We start from the raw sequence: 26,475 nt of genomic DNA, 5'->3' as shown, positions 1-26,475 counted from the left end.
GATAGTCTCTCTCCTCATAACTCAAGCCCTCTAGTTTCAGACTTCCCTACCCTGGAAAAAAGACTGTGACCATCCGCCTTAAGTATATCCCGCATGAGTTTACAAACTTTATGAGGTGACCCCTCAGTCTCCTTTGCTCCAGGGAAGACAGTCCCAGCCTATCTAGTCTCTCTTTATAAACTCAAGCACTCGAGTTCAGGCAACATCCTTATGAATCTTTTCTGCATCCTCTCTAGCTTAATCACCTAGAGTATGGTGACCAGAACTGCACACGATATTCCAGCTGCAACATGACATCCCAATTCTTATATTCAACATCCCATCCATTGAAGGCAAGCATGCCTCACACCGCTTCACCACTTTATGTACCTGCGTCACCGTTTTCAGGGAACCATGAACTTGTACCCCTAGGCTCCTTTGTTCTACAACACTCTCCAGGACTCAGTCATTCACTGAGTATGTCCTGGTCTGGTTTAACTTCCCAAACCAGAAGTTGGTTCTTACGTGTCCGAGTTAAATTCGATCTACTACTCCTTTGCCCTCTTTCCCAGTTGCAGCGCCAGTGATCGGGGTTCGATTCCCGTCACTGTCTGTAAGGAGTTTGTATGTTCTCCCATGTCTGCGTGGGTTTCCTCTGGGTGCTCTGGTTTCCTCCCACATTGCAAAGATGTACGGGTAGGTTAAATGGGTTTAAAATGGGCGGTGCGGACTCGTTGGGCCGGAAGGGCCTGTTACCACGCTGTAAATAAAATTTTAAATTTAAAAAAATTTAGGCAACCACCTTCACTGTCCACACCAATTTTGGTGTCATCCACAAACTTACTACGCCACCTACATTCTCAACCAAATCGTTAATGCGTATGACAAACAAAAGGGGTCCCAGCACCAGTCCCTGCAGCACACCACTGTTCACAGGCCTCCAATCTGAAAAACAACCCTCCACTATCACCCTCTCAACTCCTTCCACCAAGTTAATTTTGTATCCAACTGGCCAACTCACCTTGGATTCCAAGTGCACCAGCCTACTGTGCAGGAAGAGTTGGGACAGATACAGGGGATAGACGGAGGAACACAAAGGAAAGTTCCATAATGGGTGGGGTGGAGAAATCGAGCATGTGGTGGTGGATTGGAGGAGAGGTTAAGTGATGAAACTGTACAATGCAAGAGGATGGTATAAGTCAAGTTATAGAAATAAGACCTGAAGATGTCAAATGGGTTTGAAATGGTTCAACTCACGTTAAGTCCAGAAAGCTGTGAGGTGTCTGCCCAAAAGATGAGGACCTGTTTCTCAAGTTTGCACTGAGTTTCAACAGAACTCAGTCTGATTCAGAGGATGGAGGTTGGAGTGGGAGGAGAATTAAAGAGGCAAACAACAGGAAACCTGGGGTCTTGTATGTAAACTGAACAAAGACATTTCTCAAAATGGTTACTCAGTCTGCAGTTAGTGTCCCCAACAGAGAGGAAATCATGTCGTGAGCATCACCAGGCAACAAAAGGAAAGGAAATCTTCCATTCTTCTAAAGGGTTGTGAAGTAGCACGTCAAAAGACAAAATTAGCACAGATTTGCTTTTCTGAGAACATTCATTTCTATTATAATGAAAAAAAATCAGAGAAAGCAAAGGTGTGAATTTACCCTTTCAGAATTCTGCACTCCCATGTAGTCCAGGTAATCAAGAGGCAAGCCTTCACGGAATTCTACATCGTCTTCTATTGCCAAGTCCAAGGCAGCAGGAAAAAGCTGTAACATGAAGAAATTAAACCGTATTTTAACAATACCTTGCCTTTAAAATGGAATTTGTGTCTACAATGGCAAACATACTTTTGGAACTTTTATTTGTTCAAAGTTACAAATTTGGGGTACTCTAACATTATTGGACTGATATGAGACATGTCATTATGAGACATGACCAAAAGATGAGGAACAAAGACACGAGTCTTACCACATCTTACCACAGTTCCTGCAAAATTTAAATGTTGAAATAAATAAAACCAGCCAAAAAAGTAAAGCTGGAAGCAGGAATAGTTAAAGACTGGATTGTCATAACATTCCATCTGGTTCAATAATGAACTTTGGGGAAGGATGCCTTCAGTATTAGACCAGTCTGGCAGGCAAGCATCTCTATAAACAGAGGCAAGGAGTCTCTTAGACTGTCCACTGAAAAGGCACAGGAAGCTACTCAGTTCTGGAGTAGTGAGGAACATGAATAAAATGCTGGTCGTAACAGCAATAACTGCATTCCATGAATGAATAAATATGAAGTCAGAAAAAAAATGCAGTTAATATGTGTCAATGTGAATAAAATGTGCATATAATTTGCAAAAGGTGCATCTGGAGACCATCTTTGCACTGAGCAAGAAATTTAACAACGGTCAAATGTGCAAGATAATAATATGCACAATAAAGTGCATAATAATAACACAAGCAGGTTTAGAGGAATGTGGGCCAAATGCAGGCAAATGGAATTAGTGTAAGTAGGCATCTTGGTCAGCATGGGCAAGTTGGGCCTGTTTCCATGCTGTACAACTCTATGAATCTATGAACCCGAGTCTCTGATGCTGTGGGGCAGATGCTCTACTAGCTGTGCCACTGTTGCCTAAATCAGTTAACGTAGAGAAAACAAAGAGTAGAAATAAATGGGTCCTTCTAAGGTTGGCAGGCTTTAAAGGGGATTGGTATTCACAATCTATACTAAACTTTGAAGTTTGTTGATGGCACAGAACTACGAATGTGGGTAGTGATGAGGATGCAAAGAAGCTTCAAGCAGTTGAGACCAGCTGAGTGAGTGGGTAACAACATGGCAGGTTGAGTATAATGTGGAAAAATGTGAGGGTATCCACTTTGTATGAGTAACAGAAATGCCAGTGTTCTTTTTAACATGGTGAGAGTTAGAGGAGGCCAACATGCAGGCGCAACAGACTGTTTGGAAGGTGATTGGTGTGTTTGACGAGAGGATTTGTGTACAATTGTGTACAAGAGTTAAGGTGCATTTGCTTCTTTGCGTCCTCATCATTACCCACATTCATAGTTCTGTGCCATCAACAAACTTCAAAGTTTAGTATAGATTGTGAATACCAATCCCCTTTAAAGCCTGCCAACCTTAGAAGGACTCATTTATTTCTACTCTTTGTTTTCTCTATGTTAACCAACTGATTTAGGCAACAGTGGCACAGCTAGTAGAGCGTCTGCCCCTCAGTGCCAGAGACAATTTGGATGGCACAGTGGTGCAGCCAGTACAGCCACAGCCCCTCAGTGCCAGAGACCCAGGTTCAATTGTAGAATTTGCATGTTCTCCCTGTGATCACATGGGTTTCCCCCGGGTGCTCCTGTTTCCTCCCACATCCCCAAGAAGTGTGGGTTGGTAGATTAATCAATCACTGCAAGCTGCCCCTAGTGTGTGGATGAGTGGAAGAATCTGGGAGCAGTTGATGAGACTATGGGGAGAATAAAAAAAGGGATTAATGTAGGGTTAGTGTAAATGGCAAGCTGATGATCAGCACAGTCTCAGTGGGCTGAAGGGCCTGTTTCAGTGCTGTTTTTCTATGTGACTCGAATTATATAAGGTCTTGGTGAGACCACCATTTTGGACTCCTTATCGACACATACAAAATACTTAGAAGGTTCAACAGGGTCTTCGTGGGGAGGATGGTTCCCCGAACTGAGTCGAGGACTAGGGATCACAGGCTCAAATTATGGGGTAGGGCATTTAAGGCTGAGGTGAGGAGAGATTCACGGTTAGCATAATGCTATTACAGCGCCAGTGACCTGGGTTCAATTCCGGCCGCTGTCTGTAAGGAGTATGCACATTCTCCCCATGACTGCGTGGGTTTCCTCTGGGTGCTCCGGTTTCCTCCCACATTCCTAAGACGTCCGGGTTAGGAAGTTGTGGGCATGCTATGTTGGTGCCGGAAGCATGGCGACATTTGCGGGCTGCTCCCAGAATACTCTACGCAAAGGGTGCATTTCACTGTGTGTTTTGATGTACATGTGACTAATAAAGAAATCTTATCTTATTCTTTGAAATTCTCAACCCCAGGAGCTAGGGAGGCCAAGTTCACCTACTGCAATCAAAACAGTGCTTGATAGATTTCTGGATATTAAAGGAATACAGGCGACCCCTGTGTTTGGGGGGGGGGGGGGGGGGGGGGGGGGGGGGGGGGGGGGGGGGGGGTAGGGGTTGGGTTGCATCCTTAGAAAAAGGGCCGTTTCGTGATATCCCATAGTGCAAGGCATCATCATCTGCGCATGCATCAAGAAAAGCAAGTTGAAAAGAAATTTAGTGTTGATTTATTTACTTTCTTTCCTGTGAGAGTGAATTTTATTCCTTATCTCAAATATTTGGGTAGTGATTTGTGAATTCTGTAAGGGCGAATTTCCGTCACCACTACAGCCAGTACACGTGGCTTGCCTGTAAAGGGATGTGGGGAAAGAGTACGTTAACTGAGGTAAATCAGCCATGAAATCAGCCAAGGCAGAGCAGCTGTGAGGGGCTAAAATTTCTTTCAAACTTACATTGTCTTCATCTAGATATTGCTTGTGAATAAATAATCATAAAATAGCTACATATAGAACATTTCAGTGCTGCTTTTAACCCAAGACATCTGCAAAGGTATAGAACCTGTCATGAATCAGTGCTGTAAAAATCCACTAATTGGTATTTTATGGTGTATAGAATGTAGCCCCAACAAATCCAGGGTGATTCAAGATCAACAAGATTGTGCTGTAGTAGCCCAGTGTGATCACCAGAGGCTGCTGTAGCACACATGCAATCATTACTGCAATCCTGCAATAATACAACAAAACCAACCCCTCAGTTAAAGCCTGAGGATGTGCATGCATGTGTGCGGAGGAGGCTGGTGCAAATCTTGCTGGAAAAATAAATTAATGTCACACGCTATTAATGCGCAAATCAGCCAGCAATTTCAGGAAATTGAAGTTATCCCCTGAATTACTAATCTGCAGGATTTGTCTGTCATCTACAAAAATGGCATCTCACCTTTTAGCTGCCTTGCTGTTTCTACGGACTTGCTAGATTCGCATATTAAGTACCTATTAAGCTTGCAGCAGAAACTTAAAAGCACAAGTCGCTGTGACAAAAAAATGCAAAGCTAATCCCTCGCTCTGGGGAAGAAAGTGAATCATTTTACACTGTTCAATCTCATTCCATAAAAAGGTTACTTAAGATTGCATCTTTAACTTTTCCTTTCTAGTTCTATTAATGCAATCTTTCTGTCGATCTCTTTTGGAAATTCATTTCACTTGAATTCACCCACTTTAATTCTGTTGCTTCTTAAAACTCATTGGTTGAGTTCCATTGCTCATCTGAGTTCAATCCTGACCTCTGATGCTGTCTGTGTGGAGTTTGCAGAGTCTCCTTATGGATCATGTGGGGTAGCTCCCACATGCCAAAGACATGCAGATTGGTAGGTTAACTAGCCACTATAAATTGTGCTTGGTGTGTGAGTGTATTGGTAGTGTTAGAATCTAGGTGAAGTTGATAGGAAGTTGTGGTGTCACAGGTGCACAGGGTGGTGAAGAAGGCATTTGGCACACTGGCCTACATCAGTCCGAGCATTGAATACAGGAGTTGGGACATTATGCTGCAGTTGTACAAGACATTGGTGAGGCAGTATTGTTACAGTTTTGGTCACCCTGTTATAGGAAAGACGTCACTGAACTGGAAAGAATGCAGAAAAGTTATGAGAATGTTGCCAGGACTCGAGCACCTGAGTTGGGCATACTAGGACTTTGTTCCTTGGAGCGTAGGAGACTAAGAGGTGATCTTATTGAGGTGTATAAAATCATGAGGGGCATAGATTAGGTGAATGCACACAGTCTCCTTCCCAGGGAAAGGGAATCAAAAACTGGATGGCATAGGTTGAACGTGAGAGGGGAAAGATTTAAAGGGGACCTGAGGGGCAATTTCTTCCGTAATGGAACGAACTGCCAGAAAAAGTGGTTGAGGCAGGTACAATAACAACATTTAAAAGTTATTTGGACAGGTAACATGGATAGAGAAGGTTTAGAGGGATATGGCCAAATGCGAGCGAATGGGAGATGGGTATATTGGTCGGCATGGATGAGTTGGGCCAGAGGGCCCGTTTCTGTGCTATGTTACTCTATGACTCTATGAATGTGGGGAGAATAAAATGGGATTAGTGCCAGTAGGTGCTCAGTTGGTGTGGACTTGGTGGGCCATTGCACCTGTTTTTGTGCTTATGACTTCATGAATATATTGAACTACTGAACTTGCCACTGTCAACTCACACTTCCAGCAGGTTATGGAATGGATATTGAAGGATATTAGGCAAAGTCCAGTTAACAGGTTCCTCCACTCGCCATCATTGAGATGTGATTGGCTGCAAACCTTACAATATGGAAGACACACCGGTAAATGCAATTCTATTCTTATACATGCATGGAAAAAAAACGAGGTTCAACAGTCAGCATTTGCAGCTATCGATCCTGATCAGTGGCTGTAAGTAACTTGTAGTCAGGCTTCCACTGAACATTGGTTAATTTATCACAGATGAAGAATTGAACCCAAAGCCATTCTGATGTCTGTGCCTGGTGATCCCAATAAATGGAGTTTTACACGCAATCATTTGGCTTCCTGCAATCAGCCTTCTTGAGGGAGCAATTATTGAGAAACAGAGAAATTTCTTCAACAAGGTACCATTCAACCTATCTCAGAAACTGATTAACATTCTCAAACCTACTGTAGAGTGTGCTTCTAAAATTCACCAACAGGTCAATATCGCCCAGCAGGTTCAATTGGCTGGTTAGCTGTGAAATAGAGGAAAAATAAAGTTCTCGGGGGCAGGATTATTTAGAAAAAGCCCCTACATGCAACACTTCTGAATAAATATCACAAATATCCACCTACTTTACGTAGCACATCTCCCCAAGAGTTCTTCTGGTAGGTTGAAATGGTGATGTGGAGCGAATGTGTGTCTGGTGTGCAACTTGCTTGGTGGATAAAGCCTCTTGGAAAATACAGCATGTCTCCAGCCTCAAGCAAGGTTTCCATAATAGGAGTGCCCAATTCCTGCTGACTGAAGTTACCTGGGCCAGATAGCACAAAGGATCACAATTACTCCTGCTAAAGGTGGTTATTATACAGTGTAAAATGCCTCCATAACACACAAAAAAGGAACTGAATACAACTTTCTGAAAGTACTCACGGCTTGAAACACTTGGAAGAACTTCTTCAGCTGATCTGTGAATACGATTGAACAGATTTTGGCACCAAAATACACATTGTTTTATTGGAGCAGAAGTAAAAAAAGTTACCATCATAAAGTAATTCGAAAGGATCACTTATGTATGTTAGAAATACAAAATAAAAATAGAAACTCTAGAAATATTTAGCAGGTCAAACAGCATCCATAGAGAGGGAAACAGGGATAAAATTTCAGATCAATGACCTTTCATCAGTGCTAAGTAACAGTACACTGAAGCACAATATTCTTGAAGGTTTGAGACCCTTTTCTATTAGGGTGAACAAACACTATGCATAAAAATGGTCAGGGATTTTCCACAGGAAAACAACAGGCTCTTGCAGGTCAATGATATATTCTACAACATTAATTGGTTTATTATTGTCACATGTACAGTGAAAAGCCTTTGCTTGCATATGCCATCCAGACAGATTATTTCATTCATAAGTACATTGAGATAGTACAAAAGAAAAACAATAACAGAATGTAGAATATAGTGTTGCAGTTACAGAGTAAGTGCAGTGCAGGTAGACAAATAAGGTGCAAGGGCCATGACGAGCTAGCTTGAGAGATCAAGAGTTGATCTTTATTGTAGAAGTGGCCTGTTCAACAGTGGGATGGAAGCTGTCCATAATGTAACCAAAATGAGCCACCTCACTCCTCAGATGGCAATGAAGCACAGTGATCTAGAAACCTAAGAAAGGAACTCCTAAATGACTGCCCCTCTACGCCTTCAGAATTGTGTGGCGTGATGTTCTTATCAGTGAGGGTACTGGGAAAGCAACAAGCAGTCTGCTGGAAGATCTCAGTGGGTTGAGCCACCACCCCACCCCCCAGTTACTAGGAAAGCAGTGTGATTTGCCAGTTTTTTCCCATGGCATTGGTAGGATTGAAAATGCAAGAATCATGCTGTCTAGGTTGCAGTGCCTCAGGACTTTTTTTCTTTTAAAACTCCTTTTCCTTCTATCGAGAATTTTGGCAATGTTCCCCGTCAGCAACTTACAATGAAATGCTACTGCTTGTGTCCATGTAGGTCTCCATGTTTGAATTGGCAGTCAGTATTTAGCATGAGATAAGAAATTATTTGATTGGTAAAGTGTGAAATTTCTTTTGAGTCCATAAAGTGTTTTCCATTAACTTCCATCCAATGATATATAATGAGAGCTGGTCAAAAAAGCAGGTGGTTTAATTACACAGTGGAAACATACCATGCCTTGAGGTAACAGAGGTCTCGGGAGCAGCCAGTACTGTGCACGGACAGATTACACATTACATACCTAGGATCATAGACACGCCAGTACTTTGCCCCTTCCAGCTGAACCACGAATGCTTCAATGTCGTCATAGTGTGGTGCGAATCCCTGGTTCCCAGGAGGAGTCAGATAGCTTCATAAGAAAACAAAACGCACATAAAAATATTTTTGTGATAGATCAAAGGCCTACTCATTCCAACTGAATTTGGCAGGTTCAGAAGTTCCCAATAGATAAGAATTTTTCATCAACAAAATGAATAAGAGCTTGACAAATGGCCCCAGGATGTAACTGCTACAATGCTGATTGTAAATTTCTATTCAATTAAACTAATACGGTAAAACTCCAATAATCCGGCACCCTCAGGTCTTGGGCGATGCCGGACAGCAGCTTTACCAAAATACTGAATTAATTTTATCAAGACACCCAGCACACTTTTAATTCACCTTCTGTCTTAGATATTACACAGTAGTATAAATTTTCCAATGAACTAGGTACGCTTGATAAGAATGTAGGGGAACGGGGCCCCGGCATGTTTATAGTGAGTGTCGAAATGGTCCCGGTGTGTTTATAGTGTGGATCTAGGCCCCGTGCATTCATAGTGAGTGTGGACACGGGGCCCCGGTGAGTTGAGAGTGAGTGTGGACACCAGGTCCCGGTGCGTTTATGGTGAATGTGGAACGGTCCCTGGTGTATTTATAGTGAGTGTGGACATCGGGCCCAGTGTGTTTATGGTGAGTGTGGACACAGTTCCCGGTGTGCTTGAACTGAGTGTGGGAACAGTACCCAGGTGAACTAGAAGCCAGACCATCATGATTTCCAAACACTGGAATACGGATTATCAAGGTTTTACTATATTTTACTGTATGCAACCAGTATACATGTCAAATAAAACAATAAACTTATTTCCACTTTAGGAACAATTTCAGTTTTTATAAACCATAAGAAAACATCACAAAAGATGTTTTTAGCAATACTTACAGAACCAAAGGATTAAGCAGAATATCTTAAAAGATTAAGTAGCAAGTAACATTTATGCCAAAAAATGGTGGCAGCAGTGACAATCTAAAAGAAAAGTCCAGCAGCTTGCCTTGTCATTCCAAGTCTTTACTTCACCGAGTCCCCACCATTAATATCTTGGGGATTACCATTAACAAGCCATATGACAAGATGATCAACAATATCAGGACTACTTGAAAGGCACCCATTGACTAGCATTAGTATTCATTTCTTTTATCACCAGTGCACACAAGCTGCAGCGTGTACCATTTACGAAATGTACTGCAGTTACTTCCCTCCGTTACTCTGATAGCACCTACCAAACCCACAACCTCTACCATCAAGAAAAGGGGATTCAGATGCATTTGTTTCCCTCCAAGTCACACATCATCCTGACTTGGAAATATATTGCCATTTGCTCAACTCTGGAAACACCCTACCAACCTCACTGTGGGAGTGCTTTCAGCAGAAGGACTGCAGAGGTTCAAAAGGTTGTCACACCACCAGCTTCAAAGGCAATTAGGGATGGACAATATAGAACCATAGAACACTACAGCACAGAAAACAGGCCATTCGGCCCTTGTAGTCTGTGCCGAAACTTTTTTCCGCTAGTCCCATTTACCTGCACCCAGTCCATAACCCTCAAAACCTCTCCCGTCCATGTATCTATCCAATTTATTCTTAAAACTTAAGAGTGAGCCCGCATTTACCAGATCAGATGGCAGCTTGTTCCACACTCTCACCACTCTCTGAGTGAAGAAGTTCCCCCTAATGTTCCCCCTAAACCTTTCCCCTTTCACCCTAAAGCCATGTCCTCTCATACTTATCTCTCCTAATCTAGGTGGAAAGAGCCTACTCACATTAACTCTGTCTATACCCCTCATAATTTTGTAAACCTCTATCAAATCTCCCCTCATTCTTCTACGCTCCAAGGAATAAAGTCCTAACCTGTTCAATCTTTTCCTGTAACTCAACTCCTGAAGACCCGGCAACATTCTAGTATATCTTCTCTGCACTCTTTCAATCTTACTGATATCCTTCCTATAGTTAGGTGACCAGAACTGCACACAATACTCCAAATTTGGCCTCACCAATGTCTTATACAACCTCACCATAACATCCCAACTCCTATACTCAGTACTTTGATTTATGTATGCCAGGATGCTAAAAGCCTTGCTAGCAGTACCCAGAACCCTAAAAGTAATTTTTTAAAAATGTCTTGTGGTCTTAACCTCATTTACCAACTAACATTGCACCTCTGAATTCAGGGATCCAAAGTGGGAAACAAAAACAAAAGAGAGGTGAATATTTCTCTATGCCCATCATGTTGATGACATGTGGGCTGAATTGCTATATTTAGTTTTGTGTTGTGTTCATAGTGGAAAGAAAGGACAAGAAGGAGAAACTACATCTTGTTTGTACAACACCCTTGCATTTTCTTATGGATCGAACACAACAACTGTTGAGACCAAAATAATGCATTGCATATCCCACTGCGAGCACCTTTTGAAGGGGGACAGAACAGGGAAAAAAAAATCTCTTCCCTATCAATGTCTTCAAAATTTTTCCTTCAATCATCCAACACCCTGAATCAAACACAAACCTGAATCAAATCCAAACGCAAACTGGTGGAACAACACCTCGTTTTCCTTCTTGGAGCCTTACCGCCTAATGGCAAGGACATCAAATTCTCCCACTTTAAGTAAACCAACACCCCCACCCACCATGCCTCTTGTCTTTCCTTCCCTTTCCTAGCCTCTCTCTTTTCTCCTCACCAATATTTTTTTCTCTCCTTTTCCTCTTCTTCCCCTCTCCCCGTCGCCTACCTCCACACTTTTGACCCACCCCCAGTGGATCTGCTCTCCCCTCCACCCCCACATCTGCCTATCACTATCTCTCATCTGCATCTACCTATCACCACCCTGTGACCACCCCACCTCCCCTCTTTTGTCCACCTATCACTGCTCTGTTTTAACCCCTCCCCACCCCCCACCAAATATATTGGGCTTCCCCTTTTCCTGTCTTTGTTTCCCTGAAGCAAATCCATGCTAACGTTTGAAATAAAAAAGCATCTTTTCAACTGAAAAATTTCACAGCAATTCTATGGTGTGCCCATTAGTCAGTAAAGAATGCACATTTTGGTTTGTAATGCTGCCGTTTAGCCAATTTGTACAGGAATATATCTCTCATTTATTAACAAAAAAATACAGATACTTGCACATTAGCTCCAACCATGCTCTCAAAAACTTCCTGAAGAATAGACAGCACGTTCCAAACAGTTGCAGAAAAGGTCTGAGGATTCAGCAAGCGCAAAGAATATCCATTCTGCCAACAGAAACACACAGTTAATTAGTTAATTCCTGAACAATGTTCACACCATCTTCCCCTACAGATGGAATAGATTGCAAGTCAGAAAGCATTTGGAAAGACAACACTAAAACCAGTATTTAAAGGTTGCTACTCTTTTATCTCTGCTCTTTACAGAGTTCCAAACAATTATGACTCATACACCACCCATGCCAACACATCAGGTGAACAAACTGTAGATGTTCAAAATGTACATGACCAAATAAGTCAATTTCTTTCCACATGACAACACAAAGAAGCAGCCATGTTCCAAGCTAAAAGGCTAAGCAGAGAAAGTGTACTGCAGGCAAATGCATCTGAAATCAATTTAACTAAGAAACTGGGTATTTCAGTGAATTACCTGTGACCTTTCATTGCTGGGACACAAGTTCCAGTGTTGCCTGTTCTGACTGAACACTGGATTGTAAAATCATACAGCACAGAAACCAGTTCTTTTGGCTCACCTTATCCATGCTGAACCCTGATGTCCTTTCTGTGATAATCCAGTTACTCCATCAGGCCCATTTCCCTCTATGCCCTTCTTATCCAAGAACCTGTCTAAATGCCTTTTAAACATTGTAATTGTATCTGCCTCTCACCTTAAACCTGTGCCTTCCAGCTCTAGACTCCCCTGCCTTGGGTAAAAGACTCTGACTAGCTATTATTTTGTAAACTATTATAAGGTCACTCCTCAGCCTCCTACATTCCAGTGAAAATAAACCCATCTTATCCAAACTCTCCTTATAACTACAGACCCTGGTGAATTTCTTCTGAACTCTCTCTATCGCTACCACATCCTTCCTGTAGTGTGGCGACCAGAACTGTACACAATACTCCAAAAGCGGTCTAACCAATGTTTTGCTCAGCTGCAGCATGATGTCCCAGCTCTTGTACTTAACACCCCAGCTAATCAAGGCAAGCATACCAAATGCCTTCTTCACTACTCTATCCACCTGTATCACCACTTTCAGTGAGCTACAGACTTGCACTTCAAGGTCCCTCTGTAGATCAATGCTCCTAAGGGTCCTGCCATTTACTTTATATATCCTCTCAAGATTTGACTTCCGAACTGCACTACTTCATACTTGTCTGGATTAAGTTCTATCTGCAACCACTCCACCCAACTTTTCAGCTGTATCCTTAGACAACCTTCTTTGTTATCCATTGCTCCTCCACTTTTCTTGTCACCTGCAAACTTACTAGTCAGATACTTGCATTCTCATCCAAGTTCTTGTATATATTACAAACAATGAAGGTCCCAGCACCGATCCCTGCAGTACACCACTTGTTACAGACTCCCAGTCCGTAAAACACCCATCCATCACTACCCTCTGCTTATCACCAAGCAAATTTTGGATCCCAGTTTTCCTATGCACCTCGGATCCATTCCCCAACTTTGGGTGTCCTGCTGATAATTAACCTGCCTAGTCAACTCAGGGGGCACAAAACAGCCAAACTTAGTTGATGCCAGATGACTAATATGCAAGAGAACAAACAACAATCACTCATGTTGAGGCCTGGATATGAAGAATGGGCAACCAGACAAGGTTTCAGTAGATTATCATCAATGTCATGGAGCTACATCTGACTTGTAGCTGGTATTTTTGGCTGTCAGCAGAGGGAGTAAACGATCATATTTAAAATTCAACAACATCTGTAAATAGATCATTTTCCATCAAAAAAAAGCTTCTGTTGTGGAGGTGCACAATGCACCAGAATGCTGAAAATTCAGATTATAAATCTCTCCATCTGGTTAGTCCAAACTTGACTAACTTAGAAATGAGCCCTTTTCATGAGAAAATTTCCCCTATCCATAAACCATTCCAGAATTTAAAACAGCTGTGAAAATGCATTGAAATTTCCATCCAAGTTTGAAATAATGCCTTAGCCACTGTCAGACCAGCGCCAACTTACAAAGCTATAGATACAGCTGTTGCTTACCTTATAAAAGTCCCACACCACCACGGGTAATGCCCTGCCAGTAGGAGTATGGATTTCCTTTTCCCCATCGAAATAACTTGTTACGTCCAGGTTTGTTCCAAAATTAACAATTTCCTTGAAAGTAAAGGGAGAACTATAACATTGATTCTGAAACAAAGAGGAACACTTTAATGCCACACATGCACTCAGATGTGCAAGATGCTGACACAGCAGATTTTCTAAATCACTACAGCTGGAGCTTGTGTCTGAAAGCAGTCTTTCCTCTATATGCAGAGCAACATATGGTCATGCACAGAATTCCTAGGTAAGAATGAGAAGAGCAGGACTCTCATTTTAAGCTTGCTATAAATCTGGATCCTGCCAAAATAGTGAGAGGTGAGTAGAGTTAGGGTACACTGCAATTAATATCATGTGAATGTTTTTACTCAGTAACTTATATGTCTTCATATCTTTTTAATTTCTTCTGTTATTCCCACTAGTGTATATAAATCCAAACTGATAACATCATATTATAACTTATATATCATCTATATCCTTTTGTCAATTCTCTTTTAGCATTCACACATTTTCATAATACTTCTCCATTTCATAGATTTTACCTTGCAATTTTAATGTTGGGCCATCTAGCTTTGTTAATTGCTTTTGATTTTTTTTCCTTCACCTTACTGTATTTTTTGTCATCCTCTTGATAGGTGTTGATTTATTTGGGGCCTTTTCTCTGGTTCAATTTTAGCAATTTTTTTCATCCTTGGTGAGTCCTCCAGAATGCTATTCATCACCATTTGAAGTATTTCCTGCCACTGATTTCTGGTTTATTTTTCCGAGCTCCATCTCATCCCCTTAAATTGATTTTCATTTATTCTACCAATTCAGTCTTTCTTATCTCTTTTTAATTTTTATCTTCAACTTTGTGGTGATCATTGTTGCTCCTTTACTCTTACATCAGTCTTTGGTTCTTGTTCATTTCCAATTGATAGATCCAGCAGTTACTTCTCTTGTTAGGCTTATCACATACATAGTACATTTAGAAATAAACGAGAGCTGTACGCATTATTAGAAACTCCATCTGTGTACTCTTTTTACTACCTTTCGATAATATTGATACAAAGTCAGGTCTGGGAAACTACATCAATTGATTAGGAATAGAGTGACAGAGCATGTTTAAGAAACATGAGCTGATCGAGGTTTAAGGTTAAGTCAGTATGACAGATTTCTGAGAAGATCACTAATATGATACTTAAGGTAGTATCTACGGGCATTATCTTTATAGACTTCCAGATGGTTTTCAATAACACTTCATGCAAGGCATCAACAAAAATTAGTGCATATGAAATTAGACACAAACTTTTGCCTCAACAATTAGTCTGAATGGCAAGGATACCACATCAATGTCCCCCAGGGATCTGTTCTGAAATAACAGATGAGGTATTTTTATCCAAATCAGGAAGGAATTTAAGTAGTACATATGGGTGCAGGAAATTCCATTAGAACACAGGCAGATTTAGTGATTGGGCAAAACAGTGACATATGTAGATAACGGTGAGGTCTTCCACTCTGAACTCAACTCAAAAAATATAAAACAAATATTGTCTAAGGAATCAGGAACTGTGGAAGAGCAAGGAGATGTTAAGAGTCCTTTAATAATTCATTAAAAACTAATACATAATGATAAAACAATCTGAAGGATTAGTGTTTTTCTCTAAACACTGGATCTAAGATGGTGGAACCAAGCTTCAGTTGCATGGAGACAAAATCAAAACCTTTCTGGAGTACTGCTTTGGGTACCAAATCTCAAAGCTGATATAAGAGCTAGAAACTGCAGATGCTGGAAATCTAAAATAAAAACAGAAGATGCTTGGAAGACCCAGTAGGTCAGACAGCATTTGAGGAGAGAGAAACAGGGTCAATGTTTCAGGTCCATAACTTTTCATCAGAAAGATTTGGAGTTGGTACAGAGCAGATACAATGATATCTGAGCTTAAGTAGCTTAAACTAGACCTATATACACTCCTGAGTACGACAAAATAATGGGTGATCTGCTAAGATATTTAAAATGTTAAAGTGATTTGATAAAGTAAAGAGAAATGATTTCCCCTAGTGGGGGAAAATCAAGAACAAGGGGTCCTAATCTTAAAATTTGAATTAAATTATTTAGGAGTAAAAACAGGAAGCATTTCCTTCCACTCCTTTATAAGAAATCTGGAATTTTTCCCCTGTAAGGCTGCAGATGCTATAACAACTGATTTTTGTTAAAGGTGTTGAAATTTGGAACAAAGGCAGGAAATTAGGAATAAAGTGTACGAACTAACTGAATGGAAAAGCAAGGCTGAGCAATTCATTAACTTGCTCCTCTTTCTGATAAACCTATGCATCAGGAAATACTGAATTTAAGAAATTTGGCCATTTTCAACAGTGTAATATGGTTGCTTCCTTCATGTGTGAATAAGTGAAGTATTTCAGAAAGGAGTTTTTCTAAGGAAATCTCTTCAAAAATCTTGGCAGACAAGCCATCTGTTTGCAACACATCAAAATAATTTGACCTCTAGGAGAACATCAATTTGCATTCTGCAAGAAATTTGTGGTCAAGTTGAATCATATTCTGATATAACTCAGAACAAACAGTTTTTAAATTGTTACCATTTCAATGGTGCATACATTTAATGAGTAGCATATACAACTCTCCAGCAGTTTTGTAGTACTATACATTCAGACAAAGGATCAAGTATAACAGTGAGATCTTAGCATGTATGATTCATTATTCCGGAAACCCAGTCAGCTTGTTTTGGGAATTATTTATGCATTCCCCTCCCACTTCCATATACCCCAAAATGGTAATCACAGTTAATCCTGAAAAAACATATCAGTTTCCTAAGGTAAAACTTGATAGAAAATAATGATATTCAAATCATAATATAAAATTCATCATTAGCATTTAACCTTAGTGTTCAATGGTTGCAATGTGTAAAAGTACTGGACCTAATAATGTGTGCTGGAGATTCAGATGTTCAAGCTTGAGGAGATGCTTGTATTTCTCTGTACTCACTAAAATATGTAATCTGGGATTTACTGACAGATTTGGAGGATGGATCTATCAGTTCAGCCCACTGCTGGACTCCACACAAAGTGAAATCTTGCTGGGGATTCCCAACATTATGCTGGAGTAATTGCCTCTCAGGTTCTGCATTGAGACCCGTGTGTAGGATCCAAAACATCACTGATTTCAGTGAGGATTAGAAAACAGATTTAGGAGATAGCAGGGAAAGGCAAGTTACTGTTTAAAATTTATTTTGTTTTAATGATTTGTTTCTCATGTTCTAGGTTAACTTTTTCAAAAAATTAATTTAAAAAAATTCCTTCAATTTTAATGAATTTTCAGATCTCTGAATGTCAAAGATTTTTAAAACACACAGCATTGTCAGAAGATAAAGCATCACCTCCAGCTTTGCTGCCTTCTTGGATGTTTCAGGGTTGGGATCCTTCCCCTATGCTGCTTCTGGAGTCTGTTTGCTGTGTGAACATCTCCCCTTAGACTCCATGCCACAGGCAGCCAGTGAGATAGGCCCTCTGCATCTGGTTTACATAAGTCTAGGCCTCCAGGGATTATGTGTGGCAACTTCAGACAGGGGATGAGTAGCTATGATTCCATTGATGGATAAATAATTTTAAAAATTAGAGTTGTGGAATTAAAATTGCCACAACCTTATTCTTGTTTTTGGGTGAAGTCAGGAAACAAAAATATTCGGTCAGAGTGACAGTGGAGAAACATCAAAACTTTATGAAAATGCTCTACTTGAATCAGGTTTTCCTTATAATGGGAATGAAAGTGAAGCGAACCAGTAAATTGAAAATCTGTGTTTAAATAAGATTGTGTTTTGTGTAGTTATGTCTTAGGAGCACATAATATTTCCCTTAAGAGAGACTGCACATTTATTAGACTTGCAAAGGCTGTTTGATTACTTACAAAAATACAAGCTACCCAGTTTCCTATTCATCCTGATTTGCAATCATTATGCAGATAGCAGAGCCCAAGCACTGCTTGGGAACAATATTCCTGTTTCTCCCAAGGGCTGCCTACATTTCCACTCTGCCGCAATGCAAATGTCCAATGCTATACCACACTAGTTTCCAGAAGATTACTTGAAAGATAACCACAGACTAAGATCAAAACTACTGACATGGAATAGTTGTTCTGACATTTAATTGACCATCCTGATTGATTTTGCTCAGAGGCTGTAAATATCTTGAGCTTACCTCTCTCAGTATTCTGTCAAAATCTTCTGCAGAGAACAATCCTTTGTAGTAGTTTACATTGTGACGCCTGATCAAAGCTGGGGTCTTCTCCCAGATGTCACTGAAATGCAGAAATCCAATTAAGATCAAGATATTGTTCTATAAATATATACAATGCAATCTCTGATATACTGCACCTCATTATATCGTGGATACTATTATGACTCTCAAGATAAAAATTAGGTAAATGTTAGTTTCATTTATAACATGGGTGTTAAAGTTGTCCTGTGACAGCCGCTTTACATCAAGGTTGCACTGTAATTAAGTTTTGAATCAAGGGATGATTTTTTTCCATGATTCCTTCACAGTGCCTACATAGTTGTAGCTGTTAACAGCTGCTGCAACCCATCTGTCCAATTCAAACAAGTTAAAACAAAGATCTTCTATTCCCAATGGTATCCCATTCAATTACTTATAAAGTGTCAGCACTGTTGACAACTTCCTCACCATATTTTGAAATTATTTCCCCTTTTTAAATTTCCAACAATCATGCATGATTCAGATCTAATAAAAGGCAGATCTACTTATAAGCACAGTCCAACTTAATTTGTACCTTCACTTTCCCAGCTGTAGGCTTCCTGAATTTTGGAGAACTTTACAAGGAAAACCTGGATTAAAACTGCATGGCCACATTTGCACACAAATTGGAAGTTCAACCTGTCTACTTCCTGAAGGTGACAGTGGGTTTAACATCAAAGACCCCCACGAACAGTCACCTTACTTGGTGGCTTATCATTGGAGTAAGAACAGTTACCTCAGTGATATCACATTTCTGTGATGTCATGATGCACATCCTTGGAGCAGGGAATGGGTAAAACAGAAGCACAAAACCAAGGATGTTTCCAAATCCACAGTGGCCGAACCAGAAATAAGTGCCTATTTATCATTTTGATATAGTGCTTCACATTTGGAGTCATAGAGTCATAGAGCAATACAGCACAGATACAGGCCTTTCAGCCCAACCAGTCCATGCCGACCATGGTGCCCACCAGGCTAGTCCCAATTTCCTGTGTTCGGCCTATATCCCTCTAAGCCCCGCCTCTCCTTATCCAAGTGCCTTTTAACTAATACTATTCTACCTGCCTCAACCACTTCCTCTGGTAGCTCTTTCCACATATTCACCACCCTCTGTGTGAAAAAGTTGCCCCTCAGATCCCTTTTAAATCTTTCCCCTCTCACCCTAAGTCTATGCCCCCTAGGTTTGGATTCCCTTACTCTGGGGAAAAAAGACTGTTACTATCCATCTTATCTATGCCTCTCATAATTTTAAGCACTTCTATAAGGTCACCCCTCATTCTCCTACATTCTAAGGAATAAAGACCTAGCCTGGCCAACCTCTCCACATAACTCAGGCCCTCTAGTCCTGGCAACATCCTCGTAAATCTTTTCTGCACTCTTTCCAGTTTAACCACGTCTTACCTATAACAGGCCAAACAAAACTGTACACGGTACTCCAAGTGCGGCCTCACCAATGACTTATACAATTGCTTTCTACCCATCAAAGGAGAGTCAGACCCTACTCCAAGCCTGCTGTGGAGTCTCAGCACCATGATTGAAAGCACAGAGAGCTCCGATTGAAAGCACAGAGAGCTCCACTTGTAGCCTCTGGGAGGTTAATTCCAAGGACATTAATGGTGCAAATTTATGTTGGGCAGGGTAAGGAAGCAGCAGCCAAATCCTCACAATCAATGAATATTCATAACCTTTGTAGGCTTGGGGAAGCTCAATGAGCTGCCATGAAGACTTAGTTGGATTGAATGGGTGGGGAGATGATAAATGAAAACAAAGGTCATCTCTAAACAATTTTTGTGCACTTCCTAATATTTGCTTTGAATGGAATGACAGGACAAGCTCACCAACAGAACATGATCTGCCCTGTGAGTAGAATCAAATGGGCAATAGGTGTCTTTGAGATATTTTTCAGACATTAATTGAAATTATTTCACTGCATAAAATGCAATGCCTTCAAAATGCATACATTACGACCTCAAAATTATTAACAAAAGCTATCATATAACAGTTATCATCTTAAATAATACTGACAATTACATTTTAAAATAAGTAGTCATTTGGAAATGATTTCTGACAGTTCATATATTGCACGTCAATCCAGCTGAGGTTATTTTAGACACTTTATTAAATGCTTGAGTTTATTAAAAGTTGTGCTGCTATCCTACTTGAAAAACTTCTTTGAAGCAACAGGTGCTATTAACCAATCAAAGAGTTTAATCGCTCTTTCCTTGCTGTTCTGTACATGACGTAGATCCCGAAGAAGTACTGATAATGTCGGTCCTGTCCAGGGTCGTGTATCTTTGCTCTGAGGAAGGACGATAAACAAACCTTCATTATGTAGTTAAGGTTAATACCATTCTAAATTTTTACTAAATTTACATTTTAAAAACCATCTCTTCAGCTTGACTTCTTAAAAAGACACTTTTAATGTTGCCAGCAAGGCCAACATTATTACCTGTTCCTAATTGTCCTTGAAAGTAGCGTCGAGTCCCTTGAACCACTGTTCTCTCGTTGATACATTTTCTCTAGTACTTAAGGACGCTTCCTCCAGTTCTCTAGGATGCTTTTGGTACCCATTAGGACAAGAAATAGTAATGCTGCATAATGGAGCATATGGTGCACAAACCATACATTCTTCTTGCCTCATCAATACGCCCTTGGGTAAACCCAAATTAGAGTGTTCCTCACGTGTGAGATTTTTGCATTTCCCACGTGAACTATTCTTACGGCCTCTTCAACTTAAAGTTCTTTATTAGTACCAAATGTGTCCTATCAATACACACCCATTAGGACCTGATGTGAAACCACTCCATGATTATATCAAGTAAACATTTACAGCTGGAGCTTTGACAGCCTTGCTGAGAGATTTATTTGAATTTAAGTACTAGAGAAAATGCATCAACGAGAGTACAGTGGTTCAAGGGAGTCAGCGCTACTTTCAAGGACAATTAGGAATAGGTAATAATGTTGGCCTTGCCAGCAACATTAAATGAAAGAAAAGATTGCTCACCAGCGTCCCACACAAATATTACATCATGTAACAAAGCCATAATTTATTTGTACTATGTTAAATGCTTCTGTAGATTGTTTGATGTCATTCATTTTGTTCTTAATTTGTGCTGACATTGTATTATAACGACACTAAATGAGTCACCAAAAAACTATTTCTTAAATATATTCTATAAACTGTTTTAACAATGCTGGTAATTCAAAGAAGTCAACTGCTTCAAGTAAGATATAGAACAGACCGATGTAATATCTGTAATTATGATGACAGATATTATGAAGTATGATCCATTTAATGTGGAAGCTGGTTCAGTGGAAGTTCAGAACAAGAGAAATCTTATCCTTGTTCTGGATGGGAGAGACAGTGGAAATTATGGAAGATGATCCTTTGATTATCGAGGCTGACAGAGTGGAAGGTAACCAGGTTTGAGGTAGTTTTTCCACAATTATTTCCAATGTTCAACAGGATGATTCACCAACCTGTTTGCAGATTCTGCTTACTGTGAAAAGGATAGCAGTATATCTCTAAGCCAGGACAGTGTGTGACTTGGAGAAGTACCCCCAGGTGGGTGTGTTCCCATGTCCTGTCCCCCTTTCCTCTAACTGGTAAAAGTCAAATGCTGGGAGAGCAGATTAGTCGAGGAAGACACTAATCGCAGGCATAGTTTAAGTGTTGAGGGAACAACTGTTAAGGATGGTGGAAGAGGTAACAATTAAATGGACTGATTTGTCCCAAATGGTGTTAAACTTCTCATGTTTTTAGACCCAAAATTATCCTGGTAATTGCAACGTATGCTATTGCACTCTTGACTTGTCGCAAATCTTAAGGGAGAGAGGACTTGCGTCTCTTGTCACAGGATGCCCAGTCTCTGACCTGCTCTTGAAGCCGCAGTGTTGATGTGGCCGATCAATTTTGTAGTCAAAGTTTCTGGAAGGAGTATTGGTTCTGCTGAATTTCCAATGTAGATAGTTCTGGTAATTGCAATTGTAGATCACAAACACAATTTTCACATCAAAATCACATCAGCCTATATTCAAACATTGTCTAGTTGCATGCAGATACAGGACGCTTCATTTTCTGAGGAGTTGCAAATGGAACTAAAAATTGTGTGATCTTATCCAACCTTTAATAACAGATGAGCAGAAATGCATTCTGATATTTGGAACACTGAACTTTGGCCCTTGTTACAACCGCATGCCCTTAACAAATCCACCCTATGCCTGGCCTATGTCTTTGGCTGTGTAAGAGTGCTCCGAAACTTGATGTCCCATTTGACCCCATGCTAAGCATCCAACCTCATTGCTGCTCCATGACCACAACTGCCTGCTTCACTTCTCTAATATCACTCCCCTGTCCAAATACATCTGTAGCCAAAAGCCTTATCTGTGCTTATTTTAAATCTAGGCTTGATTAAGCCAATGCCATCGCGTGTAGGGGTAACTGAACAACATTGACACCAAGGTGACAGTAGTCAGCTCAGTATAAGTTATCACAATCTGGAAAGACGCATCAAAATCAGGACCAAGAATCTATTTAACTTCCTTTTCAATAACAAATATCTCAACACAGAGACTTGCACCATGCTCTGCGTCGTGTGAAGGAATGAGTGCTGTGAGAGGACAATCAAAGGCGGTAGGCAAGGCTCGGTAGGAGAAAGACACTGTAAAGGTACATCTGAAAAACTGTTTTTAAGAATGTCTTTTAGATGATGGCAGCAGTGCAGAAGGATGAATGAAATGTTCAGAGAGAAAGGGGGCAATGCAGTTGCTTAATGCCACTTTGAAATAACAGGAAATAACGTTTCGAATAGCATTCATCTTTTTATGAAGGAAAGAATAACACCTTATAAATGTAGGATGAAACAAGGCTGCAGAGATTTTTGATATCAACTGATTGGGCAGTGGCAGCTCAGTTAGACCTAGGATGATGGAGATGTGGGACTTTACACGGGTGAAGCCGTCAACCACAGAATCCTGTATTGAACAATGTCGTGTTTGAAGGTGAACATCAAGACAAAAAAGATGTCAAAGTCGAGTGCAATGAAAAACTTCAGCAGCATCACAGACACATAGCATCATTTAAGCAGCATTCACAAGTAAAACATAAATATAAATTAGACACAATTTTTACAAGGAAAAACACAATTAGAACAAAAAAAAACAAAATCCATTTTAGTGCCAAGTGATCAGAGTGGTCATAGTATTTCTAAACTGTCATGGTGATTAGGGCTTTGCCGGTTGGTTCAAGAACCAAATGGTCGAAGGGAAGTAGCTGTTTCTGAACCTGGTGGTGTGGGACTTCAGGCTTCTGTACCTCCTGCCTGATGGCAGCTGTGAAAAGGTGTGCTTTTAGTGTTTCAGGAACTGCGCAAGAGACAGAGGCAGAGGTAGGCGACATATTACGGATTTGAAAGCCAGCTGTCTAAGTGGAAAAAAAAGTATCAGTTGGACTTGAGCAAAGCGGTTCTATGGAGAAGGAGTGAAGAGGAACAACAGGTCAGTGGTGACAAGGGCAGCAAAGAGCTGGATGTTGAACAATAAGGTACGGATGTAGTACCATAATGTAAACATTTCGTATTATTAATGCCACGATCAGTTGTGAGCAATTCTCTTACACATACTTAACAGCTTTCCCATACAAGTATTTTACCAAAGCACAGTTATCAATGCATGGTAATAAGAATGGACAACTAGTAGATTTGGCTGATAAAATTCAAGCCAAATGCAACTTTTCAAAGGAGAGATTAAGATTTCAATACTGAAGAAAATTAAAGGAAGAAAATGTGCAGAATACTCTGCTGGGCATATTTTATTAATACCATAGAACCATAGAACAATACAGCACAATACAGGACCTTCAGCCCACCATGTTGTGCCGACCTTCAAACCACTCCTAAGACTATCTAACCCCTTCCTCCCACATATCCCTCTATCTTAAATTCCTCCATGTGCTTATCTAACAATCTCTTGAACTTGACCAACGTATCAGCCTCCACCACCACCCCAGGCAGCGCATTCCATGCACCAACTACTCTCTGGGTGAAAAACCTCCCTCTGACGTCTCCCTTGAACTTCCCACCCATTACCTTAAAGCCATGCCCTCTTGTATTGAGCATTGGTGCCCTGGGAAAGAGGCGCTGGCTGTCCACTCTATCTATTCCTCTTAATATTTTGTATACCTCTATCATGTCTCCCCTCGTCCTCCTTCTCTCCAATGAGTAAAGCCCTAGCTCCTTTAGTCTCTCCTCATAATTCATACTCTCTAATCCAGGCAGCATCCTGGTAAATCTCCTCTGCACCCTCTCCAACGCCTCCACATCCTTCCTATAATGAGGCGACCAGAACTGGACACAGTACTCTAAGTGTGGTCTAACCAGAGTTTTGTAAAGCTGCATCATTACTTCGCGGCTCTTAGACTCGATCCCACGACTTATGAAAGCTAATATCCCATAAGCTTTCTTAACTACCCTATCCACCTGTGTGGCAACTTTCAGTGATCTGTGGATATGAACCCCCAGATCCCTCTGCTCCTCTACACTGCCCAGAATCCTGCCATTTATCTTGTATTCCGCCTTGGAGTTTGTCCTTCCAAAGTGTACCACTTCACACTTCTCCGAATTGAACTCCATCTGCCATTAAGGACCAAAGTAAGATAGTGCCAGTGACTCTGAACATCAACAAAGTTGGGTAGTCTGTCAAAATTAATGAGTGGAGTTTGCTTATATGGATAAGAAGACCTAGTCAAAAGGATAAACCCTAATACTATGTCCTCACCTCAGCCATTGCTTCATTCCTTTCCATATTTTATCAATATCTGGAATACTTCCTTTCTGCTCCAAAATCTTAAAGACATTAGCTATTGAAGTTATTAACTGGGTAAAGCGTGTTATCTTCATACGATTACTTGTGAAGATCCGTACTGTACAACTGGTGTGATGCTAGACCACTGTAATTCCAGCAGCTGATGGAACTACATCAAATGTCATCAAAATGATCACGTTTAAGTTCCACTCCATTGTCATCGCTCTGCTGCAATAAAATTCCATTTACAAAAGGTAAACAATTCTGACAACATTCAAATGATTGAAATAAAGTTAAAGCATTTGAGAACAGGTGTGGAAAAAGTCTTTAAAACCAACAGAAATTCAAAGGCACTTTCAAACTTTTTACCCATAATTCTAAGCATTATAAATCTGCATCTCCTGGCAACAGGCTATTACCACGGCAGCATCACAATCAAATTAAAGCAAGAACATATAGCACAAATTATGGCTAAAATCATAGAAATGTTAAAAGCAAGTCCCATTAAGAAAAACAGATTTCAGCTTTTTTGGAAGAATACATGTTTGACATGTATTGAAACACAGAATTTATGCCTTCAGACAAGTTAGTGAAACATTAATTCATGCTTATTTTCCATTTGCCTGATCAACTTAATACTGTCGTTCTATGACTACTTCAATTTACCAAATCCAGGGATCCTGATGAACCACCAGTATATTTAACCAGGCACTGCTAGTGTTTAACCATCTAATAATTACTGTTTTTTTCTGCTACTAGTTCAACCAGTTTTATTTATCGCCTGAAGCTAGATGGGAAGATTCCAGTTCCCACAGAGAAGGTCTACTACTGTTGAAATAGTCACTCACCAACAATACTGAGAACCTGCATCAAAACACTGTCTATCACAGAGGGCTGAAATGGTTTCAAGTTACCATCACCTAATGTATAATCTTGAAGCCACGTCGACTTCAAAAATAAAACTTGAGCTCTTTTCTCCGCTCCCAGGAAGACAATACAATGAGTGACGATGAGATGAATGGAAAATACTTCAATATAAATTGTGATTTAACTACTCCAAACTTTCATCTATAAATGAACTATTTTATAAAGAATAAGGCAACAAATATTAAAAGCTCAGAAACCTAAAAATTGCAATACAAAACTTCTCTGCATCTCCCCAATGAGTAATGATACTGTTTAGCAATAGCCCAATACATACAGTCAGAAAATCTCTGGTTTGATTAGTTCAGAGTACCAGCTGTACCAAATGCAATCCCACAGCACTCCTTGTCTGTGTCCATTTGCTACAAATATTATCCAACTTTCTCTCAAAAGATATCTCACTGTCACAACCATTTGATACGGCAAGAACTCCATGCTCTAACATCATTCAGTTCAAAGCAATTTTGGAAAGAGTTGGATCATAACAGTGGGTTGACAGGGAGGAGTACAAGAATTATCTTCCTTCGCTCAGAGTTGTGAGGACAAGTTTGTGACTCTTCAGCATGCCTTCTCACATAGTTTCCCATTTCAAACAAAATATCTGCAGTATGCCCAGTGGTTCTATTTGCATGGACATTACAAGTTCACATTCACAGGAAAACATTTGGCCTTCTGTATTCAGGTTGC

General features: G+C 40.4%; 1 protein-coding gene across 1 annotated transcript in view; it reads right to left on the bottom strand.

Moving 5' to 3' along the window:
* The window catches only part of riox1 (ribosomal oxygenase 1), a 51,692-nt gene that overhangs the window by 14,868 nt on the left and 10,349 nt on the right, over nt 1-26,475 (bottom strand). Inside the window, exons 3-10 of the mRNA XM_052011675.1 lie at nt 20,223-20,362; nt 18,007-18,106; nt 13,756-13,869; nt 11,687-11,793; nt 8,497-8,604; nt 7,184-7,218; nt 6,886-7,064; nt 1,635-1,739 (exon numbers count right to left, since the gene is read on the bottom strand). Coding sequence (XP_051867635.1) covers nt 1,635-1,739; nt 6,886-7,064; nt 7,184-7,218; nt 8,497-8,604; nt 11,687-11,793; nt 13,756-13,869; nt 18,007-18,106; nt 20,223-20,362 — 888 coding nt within the window. The remainder of the gene's footprint in view (nt 1-1,634; nt 1,740-6,885; nt 7,065-7,183; nt 7,219-8,496; nt 8,605-11,686; nt 11,794-13,755; nt 13,870-18,006; nt 18,107-20,222; nt 20,363-26,475) is intronic.

Source organism: Pristis pectinata, chromosome 3 (genome assembly GCF_009764475.1).
Source record: "Pristis pectinata isolate sPriPec2 chromosome 3, sPriPec2.1.pri, whole genome shotgun sequence".
Taxonomy (NCBI): Eukaryota; Metazoa; Chordata; class Chondrichthyes; order Rhinopristiformes; family Pristidae; genus Pristis; species Pristis pectinata.
Note: the sequence above shows the minus strand (reverse complement) of the source record. Positions and strands in the feature narration are given on the sequence as shown.